Consider the following 23,535-nt stretch of genomic DNA (forward strand, 5'->3'; position numbering starts at 1 on the left):
TGTATTTAATTTAGTTCAGAAATAATAGGATCTGTGCTTTCCACACTGATTTTTCTGCTCTAATCCTTTCATGATGATTGCAGCTGAACTTCCCATTTGCTCAGGCTGCTAAATACTGCACAAAAGCTTTCCAAATATCTCATGAGTGACCTTATGCCTCTGCTCATTTTAATCCCTGACATGTATTCAATTTTCCACTGACAAATAAAGGACAAATAAAACTCCTTTTCTCTCCTCTTCTGCTAGCATTTACAAAAGGAGTTAATGTTGCTTAGAGTAAAAACAAACATGGATTTTTCTTTTATACAAGTACCAGGTCTTTTCTCAGAGAGACAATTTCTTATCAATATCATAAATATGTGTTAAAGTTCAGCTCCAGTCTTAAGTATACAAATATTTAGCAATTACACCTACAGAGGTATAGGCTGATTAAAAAAGAGCTGTGCAGAAATGCTCTCTCGGTCTCACTTCAAGGAACCCTTCGGACTTTGCTAACTGTCCTTGCTTCTTGGCAAACCTATCCTAAGCCTTCAACTAGACTGCAGGCAAATTTATTCCATTAAATATCATTCCATTTTAACCATATAGCAGCTTTTCAAGGATACAAATACAGGATGTCAGGAATATGTGATTAGAGTTAATGATGTGGCTGAAGGCTACAGACAATGCTGAGAATTCATAAAAAATATAAAAGCTTTAGTGTGAATTCAGGAAAAATGGAGGGACTTAGTGTCCAGTATAAGAAATAAGCAGCTATTACTACTTATTTCTGATGAAGCAACAGTTTTAAACAATACAAGCAGCAGTATAATTGCCATGAGCTTCAGGCTTAGTACAGATGGGAAGTGAGAGAGATACAAGATCTGTGGAGTAAAGAAGAATTACTATTTGCAGCAATTTCTCTAGCCAGATTCATACCTTTGATAAACCCTCATAATTTACAGCCTTACTTATTGTGAAAACAGAAGCATGCAAGTCTATTCCTAGCTTTCAAGAATTATATCCACAGGCATTACAAACTACCAGCAAATGGGAAAGCAGGAATGTGCATAATCAATTTTGATGCATGCTAAACACATATTTATGACTAAAAAAGTTGTTTGATTTCTAAGTTAAATTCCATGGTTACATGAACTTCTTCACACGTTATTACATTTTGGTATTCAATGGATATTTGGGGGGCATGGAGAAGGAATATGGGCAGCTTTTCCTGCTCTCTTCTTCCAATCTTAAAATATTGGATTCTGTATTAACTCTACTACATTTTTTTGGAGGCTAACACTCTGTGGTAGTTCTTCCCACAAAATAAGACACAATTTCAGAGCAAATACAGCTACTGCAAAGCAAATACCTGCGCGGTGTGCAGTCCTCATAGGGAGGGACAATGACGACCTTCACTGTCACCGACGTCCTGAGCAGATCAATCATTTGCTCGTGGCTCAGGGTGGCCACAGCCACCTTGCAGATCTCCACCAGGCGGCTGCCCTGGCGCAGCCCCGCCTGCCATGCGTAGCCGTAGGGCTCCACGTCTGCCACAATGCCCTCGTAGTTCACGTGGAAACCCAGCTGACCCAGGCCATTCCTGCGCAGAGTCATCTCCACTGTTTCACAGCCCTTGGTCACAAGCTGGGAATTGAAATGTAGACAGAACTTAATGCACTGAGACACCTGTGGGGCTAGCAGAGGTCAAGGGGCTCAAGTTTTGGACAACCAATTCCCAAGGATCACGGTGGGACACGATCAAGGGATATACATTGCAGTCCTAGGTAGGTATTCAGCTGAAACGAGTCTTTTTGCTCAAACAAATATTTTCAGTAGAATCTGGTTACTCAAGTTCTGCCTTGGAATTTTTACTGCAACCACAGGAATTTTTGAAGATACATGGCAGCACACAACAGAAAAACACATGGAGTTACACAAGCAACCCTGTCTTTTACACTTTAGTAACCAAAAAAAAAAAAAACATTCTCCATTTCTGGCTGTTTTGGGAAACAGCAAAATTACTTTTCAGTCAAAATGTGGTAGCATGCAGCTACTATGCATAGTAAACTGGGGACTATGCCAACTCTTCCATGTACCATGAGCATGAATATCATCAAGAGAAATTTCATAGGGCCTAGATTTCCTTTTTTTCTGGTTGTTATACAACTACAGTTGTGAAATTTCAGGAAAGAGTGAAATGTAATACATTCTTTCATAACTTAATTGGATATAAAATGAGCATGGACAGATGTTTTATAGGGAGATACCATGATTCACTGCATTTTTAGTTTACTGTATGCATTCAGAGAATATCTGAAGGTTGCAGTGGGGATTGGGACTGCACCCTGCTGGCAACATAATAAGTTAGTCTCAAAGATATTGCAGATTCATTTGAAACAAGATACAGCAAGCCTATAAAACAGAGAAAAGAAAGGAAATGAAGGAGAAGAAATAATGTGACACTTCTGTACTTGTTGTGTGGGAGCAACTTCCACATCTGAAAGACCTGGTCTTTTTAATATATTAATACATGTTTCACACACACACAGCTAGCTGAGACTAGATGGTATCTGATAAAAGTGAAAGCAATTTTCAATTCTGAGAAACAGAAGCAGGTAAGTCCTTATAAATTTCATGATAAACAATTTAAGTAGCTTAGGAATTCCAAGCTTTATTTGTATTGAAGCTTTACTTGGCCAAGGGGTGAGAGAAGAAAGCAAAGAAGGTGAACCAAACAAGAGAACACATTCTAACCTCCAGCCTTTTGACGATCTCTTTGATGTCATCAATGTTGCTGATGAAGCTCTCCAAAGAAACACATTCACCTCTCTCATAGAATATTTTGATATTTGTGTCCGTTGAAGTCCACCCTATCACATCTCGACAGGAGCAATTAAACACCACGCTTTTTGTGTCCTGTTCAATGAGGACTACGAACTCATTAGAGATGCCTAGAAGACAGTCTATTTCCATACCCTTGCTGTAGTCTTTTGCATGGACACTCCAGACAATAGCACCAGAGCTATAGATCTCTGCTCCTGGATAAGGTTTGGACTTTTCCTTCTTCTTTGAAGCAAGTGAGATGAAGGGGAACTTGCCAGAAGGGTCAATAGGTGTGTTGGTGACATTCTTCTCTGCCAGGTCTTTCAAGTACTCTTGCCGGGTCCTGGTGGCCATTGCGCGGAACTTTTCTGATTTATGAGCAGCATTCTCTGCATTAATGACTTTAGCTAGTAAGAAGTCCCTGAACACATTCGATTTAGGAAACGTCACACCTTTTGGAATAGGTGGGCCAAAGGATGGCACATCTCTGGATCTTGTCACAGCAACACTAAATTAAATAAAACAGTAAGGAAGAAACACAGTGTTTCACTCTAGGTAAATTCAGCAGTTTTTGCTTACAGACATTACATTCTCTCAATTTTTATTTTCTTTCCTCAGCAATATGTCTAAGCTTACATATTAATGTTGCCAGTGTGGAGGTTATGCCCCCCCGCTTACTGTATAAACAGAAAGGCACTTTTTTGCATATAGGCATTTTTGAGTCAGTCCCAGTACCACAGCTTAAAAAGAGCTTCAAGTATAAAACTGTAGGGTTTTTTTAAATAAGTAATCACTCATATATGGCACTTCTGAATTTTGTTTCATTTTGGTATTAAAAGAAAAATCTCTAGCTCACACTACTAGAAAGGCTAGCTTAGAATGTAGCTACTTAATGCTGAAAGGTTCATCTGAAAGCACTGCCAAGTGTATGACCAACACCAGAAACATACACTAAATGAGCACATTAAAAAGATAAAAGCAATGAAGTCATCTCACAAGGCCAGTTCCACTAAGAAAATCATCTGGGGACTGAATGCATATATACATCATACTACAGTTGCACATTTCTGTAAAACATCTCACTAGCTGATATTGCATGCCAGAGGTAGAGGGACAACTCCATAAATACCAGAAAAAAAAACTTCTGAGAAGTTCAGAGATACACAGTAGGAACAGATACATTCTTTTCCAACTCTTCCTTTTAGTTCCTATACCAAGTGATGGACTAACAATAAGACTGCCTTAGGGAACAGGGTCCTGCTTAGCTGTTCTCAATTCTCTTTTGATATAAATCAGATGAGAGTTGTTTGTAACCACTGCAGATTTGACATTCTAATCCAGTATCATTCCCTTGGCAAACTATCCTAAGAGACTGAAACTCTACTCGGATAGCTTTGTTACAAGAAATGCTCCAACAGTTCAAACAGGATTTACCACATATCTATAACTAGAACTGAAAAAGCATTAACTAACTTTGGCCAAGATACCATGGTAATGGAAATAAAGAAGGATAGGATAAAACTTGATCACATTAGAAAAGTATAAGGTGTTTCACTTAGAACACTGGCCAGTATTACTTTTGTATTTTGATTTTCTCCAAATTCTCAAACATAATCAGAAAATTTCCCAAAAAAACCCTAAGTAACCAAGAATTCAGAGTAAATCTTTTGTGGGGGCATATAGAAACACCAAAAATAAAAATTAAGTCACCCAATCTACAACTGAATCTTCTGGTTTTGAGTGGTAGGGTAGTTTGTTTTGCTTTTGCTCTTCTGAATTGCTTGGGGTGGTTTCTTCCTTTTTTGGTTTTTTTTATTTGTTTTCTAAGTATTATATTTTCTGGCAACTGATATTGAAAGATGTCATTACTGTCATATTTCCTCCAAACGTATGCCAGTATATCTCAAAGTATGCAACAGGGGGTGCTCATGAAGCAACTATCTGACTCATCTGTGGCGGTCCTGAAGGGTCTGTTATTACAAAATGGAAGCCTAAGCGTTAAACACAATTATTGGACACAATGGGAACTTAGCAGAAACCACCAGTAAGATTTTGTTTGGTTCAGTTTTCAGTGTCATGAATGCCAGGGATAAGAATTCTATCTTTAACACATGCTAGGGAAGTTTTAAAAAGCAAGCAATGCTCAGGGCTGCCAGACTTTTGAAATACTGTTTATCTTAGTTGGGAGGGAGAATCACTGGCCAAGACAGTGCTTGATTTTATTCCTTTTATGTAGTTTTAAAACATAAATTCCAGTACATTTTTATGCTATATGGTTTCCTGTTTTGTCTAGAATTATGAATCCATAAAACTGTTCCAAAAAATTCATTGAAAAAGTGGTCAAACTTACTTTGAAACGTTTCCTAGAAGCATTTTACGTAATAGAATTCTACAAATTTAAATCAACTGTTTGCACTGAGAGGACAGGGAAAAAAAGTTTTTAAATCACAGACAGTACAGAGAACATACAATGTCCTGGTGGTCTTGTGTATCAAAATGAACACTGACATTCTCCCAGCTATTTTTCTTACCTGTTTCCCCTCCCTTTAAAATTTAAGCCTGTACCATCACTAAAGCCAAAATTACCATTAAGCAACCGATGAGGCTCCAGCCCATGTAGTTAAAAACACTTGAAAAATTACGTGACTCAAGAGTCTGAAGGTCAGAAAAAGAACCCACAGATACTTCAACTTATTACAGTTTACCAAGTATCAATCTCTCCCCCATGCCTTTTAAAAGGAGGAAATACATGCAGTCATATTACTTAAAGTAACAGACAAAAGCAGATTTATGTTCTATTATGCAATTCAAGTGGAAGATGCATCTGCAGCCCTTGTGGATGCATTTCCTACATTCCCTTTGCTTCAAAATCATTTTCTGTACAGGGTAAGAGCTGAAACATATGTCTAAGAGTATAAGAACAAGCTGCATTCACATAAATTATGCAACAGTTGAATTTTTCAATAAGGTGCCTGAAAAAGAGTATCAACATGAACATTCTTAGTCCAGGAGAGTTAATACATGTACAAAGTTCAGCATCAGTTTCAGAAATGCTCTGTGAACTTTACCAAAAACTTTTGAGGAGAGAAAAGCCTTTAAGCCATCTACATGTACTCAAAAAATAATGAATACAGCAACTCATACACAGCAGTCTAAGATTTTCCTCTAAATAAGCACTCACCTTAATAAAATACTTAAGTGAATATTTGTACTTCAGCAAAAACAAGTTAATTCTAAGGCTACCTCATTTCAAGATACATGCTCTAAATCCACCACCCTGACATTTCATATTTTAAATGCAAATGCTTTATTGAAGTTTTCTGAGATCAGTCAACACTTCAAAATGAAAGTACTTTAGGAATTCAGTCTATAACAAAGGTAAGAACATTCACTGATAGTAAAAAGAAGGGTAACCCAAAACCATTCTTTCTATATGCTTGCAATTTAGTTTAAAAAAATTATACCAACAGGAATATAATCTTGCAATTCTTTACTACATGTTACTATCAATTACCATTTTCTATTTTAATCACATTGACTTTAAGGTCACATTAAGACTTTATTTTTTGCTGCATAATTCTCTGTAATTTCTTTGTTGGACTGAAATGAGAGAAGAAATTATGCTATTTCAAGGAGCTTAGCTTCTTCCTAAAAGGCTAAGTCAAACTTTTTAGCTGTCTGAATTTCAAAAATGGAGCATAAGCTCAGACGACCAAATTATCTAAGCAAACAATTGAAGTGGTTTTTTCTCCTTTGCTCTATTTCTATCCATGCAAAAATATTCTTCTAGCATACTCTTTATGAAGAGAATAAAAAGGAAGTGAGAAGGCAATTCTAAAATCATTTCCAAGTGCTTGATATGCAAGCCTATGTGCACATAGTGTACTCACTTCTGACAACAGCAGTTTCCTCACTATGTTTCACCTACATATTCGTGTGTCTATTTACTTTTTAAAAGAGTTCTAAATTCAAATGACTCAAAAGCTCCTTGTCCCTCATCTTTCATTACATTTGCCTACTGAGAACTTAGGAGAAGAACGACAGCTGGCTTTGCACTCCAGTTCCCTGTGTGCAGTGAAGTGACTGCAGCAATAGGTACCTGTAACAAACGCTGTCAGTGCAGGGGCCGTGCACTCTCACAATGACAAAGACGTGCTGGAAGTGGGATCGAATGTTCTTTGGGCTGAATGGCTGTGCTCCAGGCTCCTGGAAAACTATTGTCACAATATCATTTCCAATATGTCGTTTTCTCAGAAGCTTTAATGAGGGGGGAAAAACGAAAGGTTAAAACAAACTTTTTACAAATTTCCAATTATTTTTCATTATTATAAATTATTATTGCTCATTTTCTTTCCCCAAGTGATACTTCAAGCTGGAAACAAACAATTGAGGGTTATATAACAAGTACTAGAATTATCTGTTCACCTAATAAATTTCAGGCATGGTTGTTTTCCTAATAATTTCATTTTTATATGTAGCATAGACGGTGAACTTAAGGGAAAACTTTAAGCTAAACAAAGGTGAAAAACAAATCCTGTGAATATCAAGAATAATCAGAGATACATGGAAGCAGACATTTTTGCAAGCTAGTGGTAGGTTCTATTTAAAGTTGTAAGTAAGTTTTCATTGTTCTTAAGACAAACTATAAATAATTTCCTGGTAGACTTCTTTCAGTAAATACACGACTACAGTACAAGAGAAGTTGAGCTACAGAGTACTGGAACATTTAGTGTACAAAAGCAAACTAAAAAGAATTCCATGTTATCTTTTATTGTAAAACAAAAATCTGTTGTATTTGCAGAAGTACAAAGCACGATTTCTAGAATAAAATGCATATACAACATACAAAACAATATGGTTCAGTGTTTAACAAAACCAGATACAAAGATAAAAAAAAAATTAAGAAGATTGAGTGTAACAAAGCAGCTCAGCCTAAGTAGTATAATATAAAGAAAACCCCCAAAAAACAGGGAAAAAGGATCTTGACCAAATGATTTTGAATCATGTACTGTTGTGTGGTGTGCTGGACCATTGGACCATCTCTGTGCATATTACAATTTGCTGAATGGAAAACTTAAAAGGGCAAATGACTTAGCTGCAGAAGGTTTAAAATGATTTAAAGTCATCAGGTACACTGTGGTCTTTCTGGCATGTGCTACTGACAATATTGCATACTATTTACATCAAAGTAATGCACAATAGAAAACAGTCCAATAGAGAAAAACCTACAATGTACCTACAATCATCTGTTTTGCTCATCTCCCTGGCACAGACAGCCACCTTGACTTTTGATTCCTTAAGGGTTTTTTTGCTAGCAACAAATAAGAGCTGTCATAAAAAATACTGTATTGTTCATCTATTCTGAGCCCATCTTACCTGTTGCTTGTTGTTTGGAGTATATGGCAACATAGTAGAAACATGGAACATGATTTCATAGTCCTTGTATGTTGTGTACAAAGAGTGAGTACCTGTTGAATCAGCTGCAGTTAAAGAAGACAAAAGTATTATTAAGAAAAAGTTTAAAAGCAAAGTTTCATTATTATTAAAAAAAAAAAAAAACTTCAGCCAGGACAATAATTTTTATTCATCCTCAATCCTAGCTGACATACCAGCAAGTAAGAACTTATTCAGAGTTTATTCCCCTGCCAAAGCAATTGTCACATAAAGACAGCTTGTGCATTTTTGCATACTTTTCCCAGACAAAAACTTCTTAGGAATAGTGAATTTATACCAGAAGACCCTGAAGAAAGCCTATATAAGAATGAAAAGTGATAAAGTCTGTGATAATTTTCAGGCATCACCCAATATCTCAGAACAAAACTGAACTGTAAGGAATGTGAAAAAGACTTCAGAAAGGAAGGCAGGCAGATACTGAAAATGACTACCATGATCTCATACGTAATTAAATAGCAAAGGACCTGTAACACTGAATAAGAACAAGATGAGTTCTCTTAAGCATAAACATCAGGATTTGAAATTAACTGTAATGAAATCAGGTAGCACCTTCACTACAGCAGCTGCTTTATGGACAGGAGCAGCCAAAACCCCAAACGGGGTGCCAGCATGCTTATAACTGATGATGGAAAAAGCTCACCAAAATGAAATTATGATGCTGGTAAGGTAATCTCACCTGTTTTGAGTTCTGGCCACCCTATTTTAAGAGTTACAGAAGAAAGATAAGGGATCCAGAAACAGGCTGCAGAAATAATTAAATGTGGACAGAGACTTCCATGTGGAGAAAGAACTCTAAAAACTAGGATTATGAAGTTTAAGAAAAAAAAAAAACACAGAGGGGGATAGTACTCAGTTTACAAAGCGTTGGTTGAAAACAACACTTGATTACAGACAAATTGTGAACTTGTTTTCATTTTCTTTCACTCTAAAAAGTGACCATAAAAAATGTGCCATTAATTTAAGCAGCAACACATTTAAAGATAAAATAATGAATATATTCTATTAAACACAACTTATGTCTACAGTGCAAAAAGCCTGCTTTCAAACACAATTATGAAAAGTAACTAGCTTTATAAATGCAAAAAAAAAAGCATTCTGGCTATTTGAAGTTATATAAATATGCTACTAAATTATATAATCCCAGCTATTTATAACAACTTATTTCAAAAAGCTCTTAAAAACTGCATCTTGGCATTTTCATTAGCAGAGATCATGTTACTAAGAAAGTAACCGATTTGAGACTTGTGATGCATTTACAGTAACAAATAGACAGTTTATTTATCCAGATTTTGAGTATAAACTTGAGATGTTTGTACCCTGACAGATTCAGAGTAATAAAACAGAGGTAGCTTTACTCTAAATCAAACAAAATTATCTGTAAAATGAAACTGGACATTTCCTATATTATAGCCACAGAGATTTTGCATTTCCAAATCACGTATCTCTAATAAAAAGGAAATTAGAAATAAAAGATCCCTACAATCTAAATATTAATATTTAATAATCTAATATTAATGTTAAATATGCTAATTATTTTCTTTCTAATGCTAATTAGAAAAGCAGGACAGCTGAAAGGGGATAATTTAATCTTGCACTGTGTTCACAGCAGCCTCTGTCCTCTGCCTGATCACTGCAGTGCACACCCAAGTCACCTAAACATCAAAACAACTTCATAACAGCTTTAGCTGTGGAACTGTAAATAGTCTGATTTGTACATCACCTTTTAGAAAGAGAACATACAAAAATATTACAATTAGGAATGGGGAGGAGGAGGTGCAAAATGATAGGGATGTGAGATGGGGAGGCAGGCCCCAGAAGAGGGTAAGGGGCTCAAAAGGTATTGGGGGAATAGAATAAAGCAATTCTGACAAAAAATATTTCAGAACACCTACATATTTAAGCCAAACCTTCAACTTTCCTAGCAGGATTTAATTTTAGGCAGAAAACTGTTTTCTGAGAACAGCACTGATTCTGCAAACTAAATAATCAGGCTACAATCCAAATGACACCTTTAATAGTTCCAAGTATTTCCAAGCACTTAACAGTTTAAATCTCTGCTATTCAAATCCAACTACCAGCAGAAATCCATACACACTACAGACTGTACATCTCTCTTACCATTCAGCTTTTCTGAAGTTCATAACATTTTTCCTGAAGTACACCACCACAATTGCAGGTGTTTGCTTTAAATCAAATCACAGCTATTGCAATAAAATCCAAGACTGTGCACTGGAATAACATCCATCATTTCAAGGTCAAAACTGCAAGCCAGCACTGCAATCTACTTTAATTTCCTTCTATTTAACGGAGGCCTGAGGGATCTTCAAATTCATTAGCACCTTTTTACACTGAAGAAATCCCCTCTGGCCACCAGTTTATGGCATAGCTATTCATGATGCTTTCCCAGCCTTGCCCTATTACTGGATCTGGCTACTTAGCTGAGTAACTGATCCATTTTCCCTTCCATCATTAATCATGTCTCAAAATCTACCTTAGTTTTCTGTCCTTCCAGTGGTTCTCAGCTATATTCACAAGGATTAACAGACTCACATTTGAAGTGAACACCAATAGCGTTCAAAACTATGGCTGACACCACCAGCATGCTGCTGACTGAATCCACAGGACTCTGTCAGCCTGCTTCTACAGCACTTTAACTTCTGCGCTAGAAAACTCTATAAAAACCATTATGAGTAGGAAATCTGACTCCCTGTTTCAAAGACAAACATTCCAATGAATTGTAGGAGAACAAAAAGTAAGTTACACTGATAAGGCAGGACAGCCAAACTGCAAACTGGAGAAGGGCTCACAATAAAAGGGTAAGAACAAATATTTTCAGAGCTTAACGTTGCTCCCCTCTACCTTTGCTTTGTCAGGAGCTGTCAACACAGAGACAGCTCTTCTGTCATACACAAGGATTACACCAAGCACTCGTGATCCATTTCTATAATACCCAAGTTGTTTTCACACGGAAATAAGGACAGAATCTTTTATTTTGTACCATACAAAAGTATATGTGTAACACAAACACAGAAGAATGCAGATGGACTTCCCTCCCTATTTCTGCTTCTTAGGCAACTTAACATCCTAAGATTTACTGGTCTCTAAACAGAAGTCTCAGACCGAAGAGTAAGTCTATCATTATTTGAACAAGGCTAGAAAGATGTCATACAGTGCAAGTTAAGAAAGTAATCTGTATCATTTCATTACAAACACTGGGGTTTCTTGACAACCCCTAAATGAAACATCAATTCAAAGTCCATTCATTCCCTAGATTTTATCATCTACTTAATAAGTTCATGGTTTTATATTCTTCTTTTGCCTTAATCAGAAAATCATGCAGTATACAAACATCTAGTACAGAAACCTACCATTATTAGCTTAGTTTATAATCTTATCAAATTGATAAATCATCAAGTTCCCAAATTAATTAACATCCCTTATTTCCCACATCAACCACACTACCACTCTGTTGGACACACAGTCCTTGTTACCAGGCCTAGCATTACCAAGCTGATCCCACTTACCAATTCAAAATATTGAGAAACAAGACTAAGTGAGGGGGAGGGAAATAAAGCATGCATTACAACTGGAAAATAAAGTAAAACGACTGAAGTTATAATTTGAAAGATCACTGTGATGTTTATTACTTTAAAGTGATGCCCATAAGCTTCCTAGACACTGTGGGATAGGTGACATTTTCAAGCTCTATTTCCTATCCAATGTCTGCAGGCTGCCAGGAGATAGACTGTTTCCCTTCCGGTAATTCTAGAAATAAACAAACAAAACTTGAAAAGTAGCATCTCTTTTTCACAGTGGTACTGGCAGAGATCCAAAACTAAAGCCCTTGAAGGATCCAATACACTTAAATAGGCTTTCAGTTAATAGCATGCATGAGATTCCTCCTTCTAAGGAAATGGCTCTGTTATGAACACTTACTATTTAGGACCCTAACACTAAAAATTTTTAAGATTAACTGCTCTGAAACTGCCTTTTGCCAGAGCAAATTTACTTTTCTAAATTTGCATAAATTAAAAATATTGTGAATATTTCCAGAGTACATATTCAAGTCAGCTCATCTCCACACAGAGAGAAATCCTTCCATGTCTTACATCATGCAACTGCTTTCCACAGCTTGCAAAGCATTGTCAAAGGGTACAGAAACTAGAAAGTAGTCTACATAGATCTGACCTTTCTGACAAGTCAACGAACAGATATTTGTTTCTAAGCACATCTTTGGAATCAACTGTGCTGCCACTGAAGAGAATTCTTGTGCAGGAAAATCTCCTGAATAGTAAGACTGCAAGAACTATTTCAAGACTGTGCTCTCTAGCAACAGAAGAGCACAGATCTGGAAGATGGAGAAGCTCACTTTCTCATTGTATACCTAGCTGTTTCAACAAAACCTATAAACCTAAGTCACAGTAAAAAACCACAACCCCCTCCCTTTGCAGTTCTCTGTGTTAAGGCCAAGGCAAAAGGACCAACTGAATATTTAGGGTAGCTATCAAAAATGTATTGCCTGGCTCCATTCTGCTCTTCACATATTCCCCACATCAGAGATGCAGCCCTTGTGACTATCTCTGGTCTTTAGAATTTTCCCTACCACAAAGTGGTTTTTTTCCCTATTTCCTGTGTAGAATATGCTTTAAATGTTTCCAAATGCAGCTATCCAAAGAGCTGAGTGTTGTGCTCCCAAAACACCTTCTCTTTCAGCATTTCCATCTGTGCTTTGCACACTGGCATAAAGGAGAACATACCACCATCAAGATCAATTACAAATGTTTCCTGCCATTGTTCACATTTGCTGCTATCTAAACCTACTCATTAAGGAACTCGTGCATACCCACATATAGTCATGTGTTTCCTCAGTAATCCTGCAGGCAATCTAACCTGAAAGATTTCAGACAATTTAAAGAATTCCTAAGCAGTTCGGGCTGATGAGGTTCCACATAATGTGAGGCTGTATACCTTGACTGAAAGAAAATGTAGTAAATCCTTCATTTAGAGGATTTCCCTTCCTCTATGATCATACTGAAGTGTTCACATAAAAACTTTTTGTATTTTTAGATACAGAATGGAGCTGAGTGGGTCTACTGGGCAATGTGAAAAAGATATGCCAGCTCTCAACATGGAGGAGAAACCTTCATTACAAGAAGATAACTCTCAAACCCAGGAGAGCTTCAGTCAATTTAAAAGTTCCATCCAACAGGTACTAGATTATAGTACAAGAAGCCTGACAAAATTCTTTCCCTGAGTCAGAAGCAACAAGGAATTCAGAACATCTCCAGAAAATTCTGCTGTTCAGAAGGAAGCACAAAACAAGTACTTAGAAGACATGTACAACTTTCTTGGGTATATTTGAGAAGATGAAGCAACTCAATACAGCATTACACATGCTAAAAACCAGTGTGTGTGCGGACTGACACCAAAATATGGGTTATTTTCTTTTTTTCACATCATAACTAACCCAGAAGAAAGGGAAGAGAGGAATTTTTTTTTTAACAACTGAAAGTAACAAAGTCACAATATAAAACCAGAAGCTGAATAAATGTTTTCTCTGTTTCCCATACCCATTTCATTTTTGACCTAGCTTCTCTTTATAATCAATAAAAAGTTCAGAGCTGTGCAAAAGGAAATTCACCTTGAGAGTAATACGTTTTTTCCTACAAGAGAGCCGGTGAGGTACTTTTCCCAAGGACACATAGTGATAGGACAAGATGGGGATGATTTTAAACTGAAGAAGGGCAGGTTTATATCAGATATTGGGAAGAAATTCTTTAATGTGAGGGTGGTGAGGCACTGGAACAGGTTTGCCCAGCGAAGCTGTGGATGCCCCATCCCTGCAAGTGTTCAAGGACAGGTTGGATGAATCTTTCAGCAATCTGCTCTAGTGGAAGGTGTCCCTGCCCATGGCTGGGGGGCTGAAATGAGATGATCTCTCAGGCCCCTTCCAACTCAAACTGTTCTATGTGTCTATGAAATGCTCTCAAGGGAAGAACCACAACAGAGGGAATATAAGTACTGCAAGTGGGGAAAAAAAAAAGCAAGCCCAATGTTAAATATGCACAAAATATATATCAATTTAGGTTTAAAACCAAAGGAGGCTTTAGAACACTCCGAGGATTGATGATCACACTGGTCAGGAATAGCCTGAGGAGATGGCAACACAATTGCTGTGAGAATTAAGAAGAGAATATAGAACGATGGAGCATTAAAGCAGAGCAAGGTACTCTATTTGTGCCAGGAGACCCATGACAAGACCACAGCTTCTGCTGCACTAAAGCTGATGAATGTTTTTCAGCTTTCATGAATCAAACTCCTTATTTAATTTCCTCTGCTACAAGTGAGCAAAATGGCAAAAGATCTCCATAGGAACTGGCTGGCTCCAGTACTTAAATAAAAGGAATACAAGACAAAATTTCCCCAAGTAATTTAAACAGATCTACAAACTGAATGCAGCATGTGCTAGCTGATAAACAGGTATTTCACATGACTGATTCCAAATGCAGGGAGTTTCTTTTCTAGTTACGGTCACCCAAGATCATCTTACCACTGCATTTTGTTGCAATATGTTTTACAGTTAGACCTGGTAACATCGCTGCCAAATCCACTTTAATTTCCATAACTCAGAAAAGAAAAAGCACAGAGGGAGGAATACATTTGACAGGATGACTAAGACAAAACTGCCTAGAAGAAAAAATGCACGCAACTGACATCAGAAAAGCAGTATATCAACTTCTCAAGGTGGAGTGACATAGATGGGTTCACAAAACATTTTGGAGACAGTCCATAAGTGCCTCATCATAAAATAAAACAAAACAAACAAAAAAAAGACGCACAAGCTCTATTACGATTAGCCTTAAGACTGATGATAGATTTGAAACACCAGTAATTGTTCCATAATTACTGGTTTCTTGTTGTAACTTTATTGATAATTTTACACTAAAGCAGTACAAAAATCCAATTATTATCAGAGTTGAGAGACCATATGAGTACAGTTACATTACAGACGTGCTCTGCTTTCACTTATATTAAAGCAACTGCTGTCCTACAGCAAAGATGTTATTTTTAAGAACTCTCTTGAAAAAGGCAATTAGCAACCATATCAAGCATTTTTTTCACTTAAAGAGAAAAAAAAAAATGAAAAGGTCTTACTTTTTGTATCTAGCTGAGCACGATACTTGTCAAATCCCTTGAGTCGAACTCGCTCTCCCAAGAGCTGAAGAAACTCCTCAAAGGCTGGACCTGCTGATTCATTGTTATACATTTCCTCTTCTGTGCTTTGCCCAGCTTTGCAGTACATGATACCCACTTTAAGTTGGTAACTTAACTGCAAAAGGAAAAAGATTAAAATTTTATGTGTATACCGAGTGATGAAGCAACTTATGCACTGAATTCACTTCACACATTTTCATAAACCCATAATTCACAAATGAAAAAATACCTAATATTCAGTCTAATTTCAAAAGTTGGTCTAGTTCCAAATACTCTCATTGTTTTCTATATAACTGCCTTGATGATTGTGGATTTAATCTGAAGATATCAAAAAGCTTTCTGAAGTGAAACAAACATGAATGCTGCTTATTTCCAGGAGGACAACACGGCAGCTTGCAAGTGACTGTGTGTCTAATGCTGTGCCACATGGGAAGTGCTGGCTGAGCAATGCCTTGACTCTCACTCAGGCTGGTGCCATGGCTGCCATCCTACACTGAGCCCTCCACGCAGAAGGATAGGACACATCATGTGCCTCTTTCTTAAACAAGTGACAAAATGAACTCTCTCTCATTTCAAAGAGAAGATAGAAATTATTCATCTGTTAGCAATGAGGAAAGACTCCATGACATCCAGTTGGTCCTCTATGACTTAAATATGATGATACTAACAAAAAACCAGCTAAATTGAAAAATGCTGGTCATACCTTGAAGGTACTACTTATTACCATAAACCTTCAAATACACTTGTGCTTTTTATTTCTATTTTCCCTGCTAATTTGGCAATTGATGTTTCTAATACAGCAGAAGCTGAAGATGTAAATAAAGTCATTTTTTTACCCAACCACAACTGTGATTCTTCAAAGCAAACTGTTTCTACCAATTCCAAATTGATACACACACAAAAAAGGAGTACACTGGCATCATTTACATCTGGACTACAGATAGACAAGTTACAGAAGGGAAGAAAGCAGTATCCACAGCCATTTACTGCTGTCTCCAAAACCAATTTCACAGGCAGGAACTCTGAAGGAAGACAAGGGAGAGCAGTATTGGAGTTTATGCATGTAATTCATCTGATAGAAATGCATCCTTATTGCCTGGTAAATAATCTATCCTCCCACACATGAATTTTTGCAGAGGCTCTATTTCAAAACAACACCAACCACATAGGCTAGAATGAACTGGTAAGAAAATCTATCACAGCTGGCATGAGATTTACAAGTCTAGTCTACAGGTTAGCGGGAAGTGAAAAGAGTCATTTGCAAGGGCACTGGAAGCAAAGTTATCTGAATATACTGTAATTTGCTCTCAGAAGATTCTATCCCAAAACATGAGGCAAAGGACTTTGCACTTGCTAGGACGATGCAGACACATAATGAAACTGGAATTCACTAATTTTAACCTATTATATTTATGGTGGGATAATTTAAAGGCCTCAGAAGTGGTCCTACTCTGTCTCTAAAGAAAGCAAATTTAAAAACTCTGGAAATTGCTACTTTACTGTATTCTTCCCTCACTACCAAGGATGAATGATGATGAGGATAAAGTATGAGCAGCAGGAAAACAAGGAGGGAAAAAGAAGAGCACAGACAACCTGGCTTGCTTACTCCTGCTGAAGAAGTCATTATATATAGTAAATCACAGTTCTAGGCTGCTGCTTTTTTCCCTGCTTCAAAATATCCTGTATTTTATCATCTGACACACTGACTTGAGTCTTCTAAACATGTCCAAAATTCTTATGACAGCACAAAATCATTAAATGGTTTGGGTTGGAAGGGACCTTAAGGATCATCTAGTTCCCCAAGTCCTGACGTGAGCAGCAGGGACACTCTACTAGACAGGTTGCTCAAATCCACAGGCAACCTAACTTTTAACGCTTTCAGGGATAGGACATGGCCAGCTTGGCAACCTGTTCCAGTGCCTCCTGCTGACATGTGGTGAGGGAGGAAAGAGGAGGGGAGCGAGGGAGGGTGGTGAGAGGTGGCACCGCCACCATTCCTGCCAGAACAACTGCCATCACTTTCCATACCATCAGTAGCAGGTCCTGTCTTGGACCATTTCAGGCATTGGCTGCTCAGATGTGCCTTCTCCAGTCTCACAGAAACAGAATGAATGCAAGTGCCTCATGGTACCACAACTTCAGCTGTACAGCTAGCTATGAGAGCTTCTAGTAATTCCACTTAGAGAAGTTAGGACAAAGAAAATAATTCTCATGAAGCACACTTGCACTACTTAAGCTTCAACTTGAGGTGAAGGAAGTATTTTCAAGGGCATAAATATAAATGGGATCTGCAGCACCGATGAGCAAGCAAACAACCATGCTTTATTGCTTTGAAAATGTCAGCCTAAGAAACAACTATGCAAAGAGCAGGATATGCCTTCTAGCTGTGTTCTTAGATTTGCTAATTTTTGAAAAAACTAAGTTTCCTTAAGGACAACACATGTTGGCATTTCTGAATCAAAAAGAGCAGATCTTGAGAAAGGCATGCAGTCCCCAATATTAGACCTCCTTCTGATAAACCTACAATCCTTAGACGTGCATTAATTACAAGAAAAAGCTAAAAAAAGAAGTTGAAGCACGAATTCTGTTGTGGTAAAACTACTAAAGTAGCATCTTCATTTTAATAATCTGAAAGTATTTACATATTCACATATGTGGGAAAAGTGCACTAAGTATTTATCTAGCACCCAGTAAATGCAGCAGAAAGTATATCTCTGATTTAACCAGTCAGCAGCTTTATATTATAAACCAGGAATTATATTAAGAACCAAGTGACATTTCACTATGTTTCTGTGAATGAAGAATTGCCATAAAGATTAGCTTCAACTGAAGTAAATCAGTAATTGCCCTAATATTCAAATTTTTAAATCATATTTGGAAGCAAACTTACAGTAACCTACCATGAGCTCTGCATTCAAGACAAAGATTAGTAGATGGTGATTAGCAAAGAAGCTAGTACAGCCCTAGGAAATGATTGGATTGCTATTTAACACAGAACCATTCAAATGAATACATCTTAATAAATCCAATAAAAGAACAGCTAGGTGACAAGCAATGTGGACCATATGTATGAACAGCAGATGTTACTGCTCCAGCAATCTAAAAGGAAATAAAGAATGAGCAACTTTCACATACACCACCAGTACAAAACTAGGGCAAGAAAAATATTCCCATTCTAACACTGAGTGACATATGCAGATATTGAAAGAGTAGAAGAGACAGAACTCAGCCATAAGAGTGATATGAAATGCAGAGAAAATATGTTGCAGTGAAAGACTTGAAAAGTGCAATCTGTTTAGTTCATCATAAACAAGACCAACAGATGATATAATCACTGCATACAAAAACCTTTGCTGAAAAAAAAAAAGCTCACACCAAAATGACTCTTAAGATGTAGCAGAGAAAAATACCAGAAGTCTTAAAGCTGAAGGCACATAAATTTAAATAAAGAAGTGTAAATTCTTAAATATGAAAACAAGCAACTCCTTTAAGACCTCACTCAAATATAAAAAAAGACATTTTATTCTAATGAAAACCAATGCATACAAACTTGGCTCAGTGAAGGGATTCCTGGGTGAAATTTAATGGCTAAGTCATGCTAAGGTGACTTGATAATCTTAACTCTTAAATTTACAAAACATTTAATCTGCTATATCAAACAAGCACCTGTTCATGCTGTAATGAAACAGTGTGACACTCAGCAAGAAGAAGTGATCAACATTCTATGTACTTAATTAGTAGAGCAGCTGCTACCCAATTTTTGTTAGCTTAGAATTGAAAAAAATGCAGCTTCTAATTAGTACAGAGTGTACTTATCTTTTTCAGCTAGAAGTGTCAAACTGCTCATTACCACAAAAACAGAAAATACTTTGATGCAGATAAAAAGAATTTAACTATCACTCGCCCTTAATGATTTTCAAAAGTTTAAGTATTAGAAAGCCATATTATGGGAGCTTAACATATAGGACATGAACTAAGGATTATTTAACCTCACAGTTTTGTTAGATGTCATGGAATCAGAGTGGTTTGGGTTGGAAGGGGACCTCAAAGATCATCCAGCTCCAATCCCCCTGCCACAGGCAGAGACGTGTCTCACTAGATGAAGTTTCTCAGAGCCCCATCCAACGATGGCCTTGAACACCTTCATGGATGGGGCATCCACAGCTTCTCTGAGCAATCTGTTCCAGTGCCTCACCATCCTCACAGCAAAGAACTTCCTCGTAATATCTACTTTAAACCTACTCTCTTCCAGTCTGAAGTTATTCCCCCTTGTCCTGTCACTCTGGGCTCTTGTAAAAAGTCCCTCTCCTTCTTTCTTATAGGCTCCCTTCAGGTACTGGAAGGCCACCGTTAGGTCACCCCAAGCCTTCTATTTCTCAGGATGAACAATCCCAGCTCTCTCAGCCTTTCCTCACAGTAGAGATTCTCTATCCCTCTAATCATCTTGGGGCCATCCTCTAGACTCACTTCACAGGTCCTCGTCCTTTCTGCTGCAGACCCCAGAGCTGGGGGCAGCACTGCAGGTGGGGTCTCACAGAGCAGAGCAGAGGGACAGAATCCCCTCCCTGGCCCTGCTGCCCACGCTGCTTTGGATGCAGCCCAGGACACCCTTGGCTCTCTGGGCTGGGAGTGCCCATGGCTGGGTCATGTCCAGCCCCTCAGCCAACAGCGCCCTCTGGGCAGGGCTGCTCTCCATCTGTTCATCCCCAGCCCATGAATACCAGAGGTGCAGGATCCCAGGTGCAGGACCTTGCCTTTGGCCATCTTAAACCTCATGAGATTCCCATGGAGCCACTTTTGAGCTTGTCCACATCCCTCTGGATGGCATCCCATCATTCAGGCATGGCAACTGCACCACTCAGCTTCCTAATTTGCTGAGTGTGCACTCAATCCCTTCATCTACATCATTAATAAAGACATTAAGTCCCACTATCCTGAGATACACCACTTGTCCCTGATGTCCACTGTGACACAGCCATTGACCAATCACCCTTTAGATGCAACCACCCAACCAATTCCTTATCTAACAATCTACTCATTAAATCCATCTTTCCCCAATTCAGAGAGAAGGATGTTGTGGGGGACCATGCCCAAGGCTTTAGAGAAGTCCAGAAAAGCAGCATCTGTAACCCCTCCCTTGTCCACAGATGTCATTACTCCATCACAGAAGGCCACTGGGTTGGTAAATCAGGATTTGCCCTTGCTGAAGCTGTGCTGGCTATCTCAAATCCACCTCCCTTTGCAGAGCTTCTAGGAGGATCTGTTCCATGACCTTGCCAGACACAGAGGGGAGACTGACAGGGTGGTGGCTCCCAGGGAATCTTCCCTTCCACCTTTTTAAACACAGGTACAATATTTCCTCTCTTCCAGTTTCCTGGGATTTCCCCTGACTCCCATGCTTTTTAAATGCCATGGAGAGTGGCTTGGCAATTACATCAGCCAATTCCCTCAGGACTCTGGGATGCATCTCACTGTCCCACAGACATTCAGGATATGAACACTCAGGTTCATCAGGTGGTCATGAAAATGATCCTCTCTTACAGTGGGAGGGACCCAGTTCCTGGTCCCTGTCCTGGGGCCATCCACTCAAGAGGCATGGAAAGAAAGGTTGCCAGTGAAGACTGAGACATGCACATAGATATGAAATGTCACTAGTGAAGTTTACAATCCTAAAATTCACTTCAGTCATGGACTTTCATTTTGCTAAGTCAAACCTGTAGTGCTGATGAGCCTTGGTTCCATTTTTAAAAGACCAGAAGACCACCACCTCATTGAAAATTATTCCTATGAAGAAAGCCTTAGAATATTTTACCATATAGCTTGTTCCAGGGGAAAGAAAAATAGAACACCAATAGAACAGAACAAGATAGGCACCCTGATCATGGTTTAGCCAATGCAGTGTTAAATGAAACTTTTAGCACCATGGGGGCGATTTCTCTTAGTATAATAGCAATAAGAAAAGCAGAACTCCCTCCTTCCCACAGCCTTTGAAAAAGAATAATGTAGTCTCTTTTAAAGGAAATTTAAATTAACATCTGCCATAACATTAATCTAAAACTTTAGGCTACCTAGATAAATGAACTTGATTTCATACATCCCTAATCTTCTGCAAAAGTTGGGGGAAATAAACACAAGATAACTCTCTCTACAGATTACAAGTTTTAGTTTAAACGAGGCATTTCAACACTGACTCTTAATCATCTAAAGCTAAAAGCTCATTTTGCAACTCATGGCAATAATCTGACAGATTAAGATAATTTGTTTTGTTCTGTAACTCTGCACTTACCCCTTGCTCATCAAGCTTCATAAGCTGTTCTGTGACTTTTGGAGTGTTGAAGGCCAGCCTTAGGCAATGGATATTCAGCTCTGGAACCACATACTCCAGCACTTCCTTTAGAGGAAGTCCCCTGGCTGTGCAATGCTTTGCAGTAGAAGGGATAGCATCTTCCAGCACGGAGCCCCTTAATGTCATGAGCTATGCATACAAAAGAAAAACAGCACATATATTGAATTTTGCACTGAAATTGACTAGCAGTAGCAGCGGAACTAAACATACTATTTTTCCAGTTCTCAGTAGAGATCCAAGGACATTAAGGAATTTCTGTTATCATGATACCAACACTGATACACAAAATGTTACTCACTGATAACAGTAATCAGACTATTTCAAATGATTAATCAGATGTGAGTTTTACAGGAAACTACTACCTGGAAAATTTAGTATTACAATAGTATTTCTATACTTCAGAGCATTTAAAAGCAAGAGGTACATTTCTTAGGTCTACCTAATGCTACATATAAAAGTGAAAAAAGCAATTTGCCTCTTCTTTGCTTACCTCTAGCTAATATAGCTCCTGTAAGTTTCTCAAGATTTAACCAAAACAACCCATTTCCTCTGTATTGGATGTTGTGGAATAACTCACATATATTCTGTGCCAGATAAACATGTAGCATAATTCTGCCAGGAGGTTCATGGATTATACAGAAATCTATTATCAATGCTGAAAACCACATAAACCCTACATGTTCCACCTGCTTTTCCCTGCTCACTTCTAGTTTCTTTTACTATCCCCCCTGAACTGCTTACCTCACTGGTTCTGAATATGATCCGGTAGTTGTACTGAGGTCCATTTTCTTTAATTTCCTCTGGCTTCTCTCTTCTTATACTCACAGCTACTGGACCCAGGTTCTCATCTGCCCCAAAATAGTTCCAGTGTTCTTGCATATGAGGGGGGGGAAAAAAAAAAGCCTGTCTTATTTCTTACACTTCAACTATATTTTCATGCTTGATTACTACACTGGAAGTAAACTGCCAGCTCCATGGAGCCAATAACAGCATGTCTTCTAACGGGATGTCATTCTTGTGCTTCAGTTCTCTTGTAAGCTTCTTTTATACAAAAAGGCTGAAATTCAACATAGCATCTCGGCTTAAATAGGCCCAAAACAAGATACACCTCTTATATCAGCTTTTATATTGCCATCTGTTTCATTCACATTGAACTAAATAAGTACAACCAATTTCCCCCCCTTAAAAATAAAAAGGAGGAAGTCAAATGCACCAAAGTGGGAAACTCAACCTATGTTAAAATAGAAATTTTGAACAACTGTACTTAGCAAATTATGTAAATTATTTTTGACTGTTTTTTGTTTTTTCCATACACATTACTCAGTTCTAAAATGGGAAAAATTGATGAAATTGAAAAAGAAGTTAAAGGCTTGTTCACAGTAAAAATATCAAATCATAGTACCACAGAAAAATAAAGCATGAGAATAAAATGACTAGCATAAATACTGAACACTGAAGTGCTAAGAGTTCAGTTAAAAACCAGTCTATTGGGGGAGGCAGCAGAGAAGGAAATCCAGGATTGGTGAAATCACTCCCTAGCTGAACAGCAGATTCTTTCAAACACATTTTTATATTCGTCTAACTATAGACATGCAAGTCCAAGCTTTACATGGAAACAAAAAAAAAGTTAGAAAAGCACATTTACAAAAATCAAAGCTCAACAATTTGAGATTGGTACTGAAGGCTCTTCTGTAGAACCTTTTGAGCATTACAAA

At 37.9% G+C, this 23,535-nt stretch overlaps 1 protein-coding gene across 1 annotated transcript in view; it reads right to left on the reverse strand.

Annotated features, from left to right (window-relative positions):
* The window catches only part of SIPA1L1 (signal induced proliferation associated 1 like 1), a 69,878-nt gene that overhangs the window by 37,438 nt on the left and 8,905 nt on the right, over nt 1–23,535 (reverse strand). The window contains exons 2-8 of the mRNA XM_062494226.1: nt 22,562–22,692; nt 21,761–21,949; nt 15,415–15,589; nt 8,182–8,285; nt 6,905–7,062; nt 2,737–3,313; nt 1,352–1,626 (exon numbers count right to left, since the gene is read on the reverse strand). Coding sequence (XP_062350210.1) covers nt 1,352–1,626; nt 2,737–3,313; nt 6,905–7,062; nt 8,182–8,285; nt 15,415–15,589; nt 21,761–21,949; nt 22,562–22,692 — 1,609 coding nt within the window. The remainder of the gene's footprint in view (nt 1–1,351; nt 1,627–2,736; nt 3,314–6,904; nt 7,063–8,181; nt 8,286–15,414; nt 15,590–21,760; nt 21,950–22,561; nt 22,693–23,535) is intronic.

This window comes from Cinclus cinclus, chromosome 6, assembly GCF_963662255.1.
Source record: "Cinclus cinclus chromosome 6, bCinCin1.1, whole genome shotgun sequence".
In the NCBI taxonomy this organism is placed as follows: Eukaryota; Metazoa; Chordata; class Aves; order Passeriformes; family Cinclidae; genus Cinclus; species Cinclus cinclus.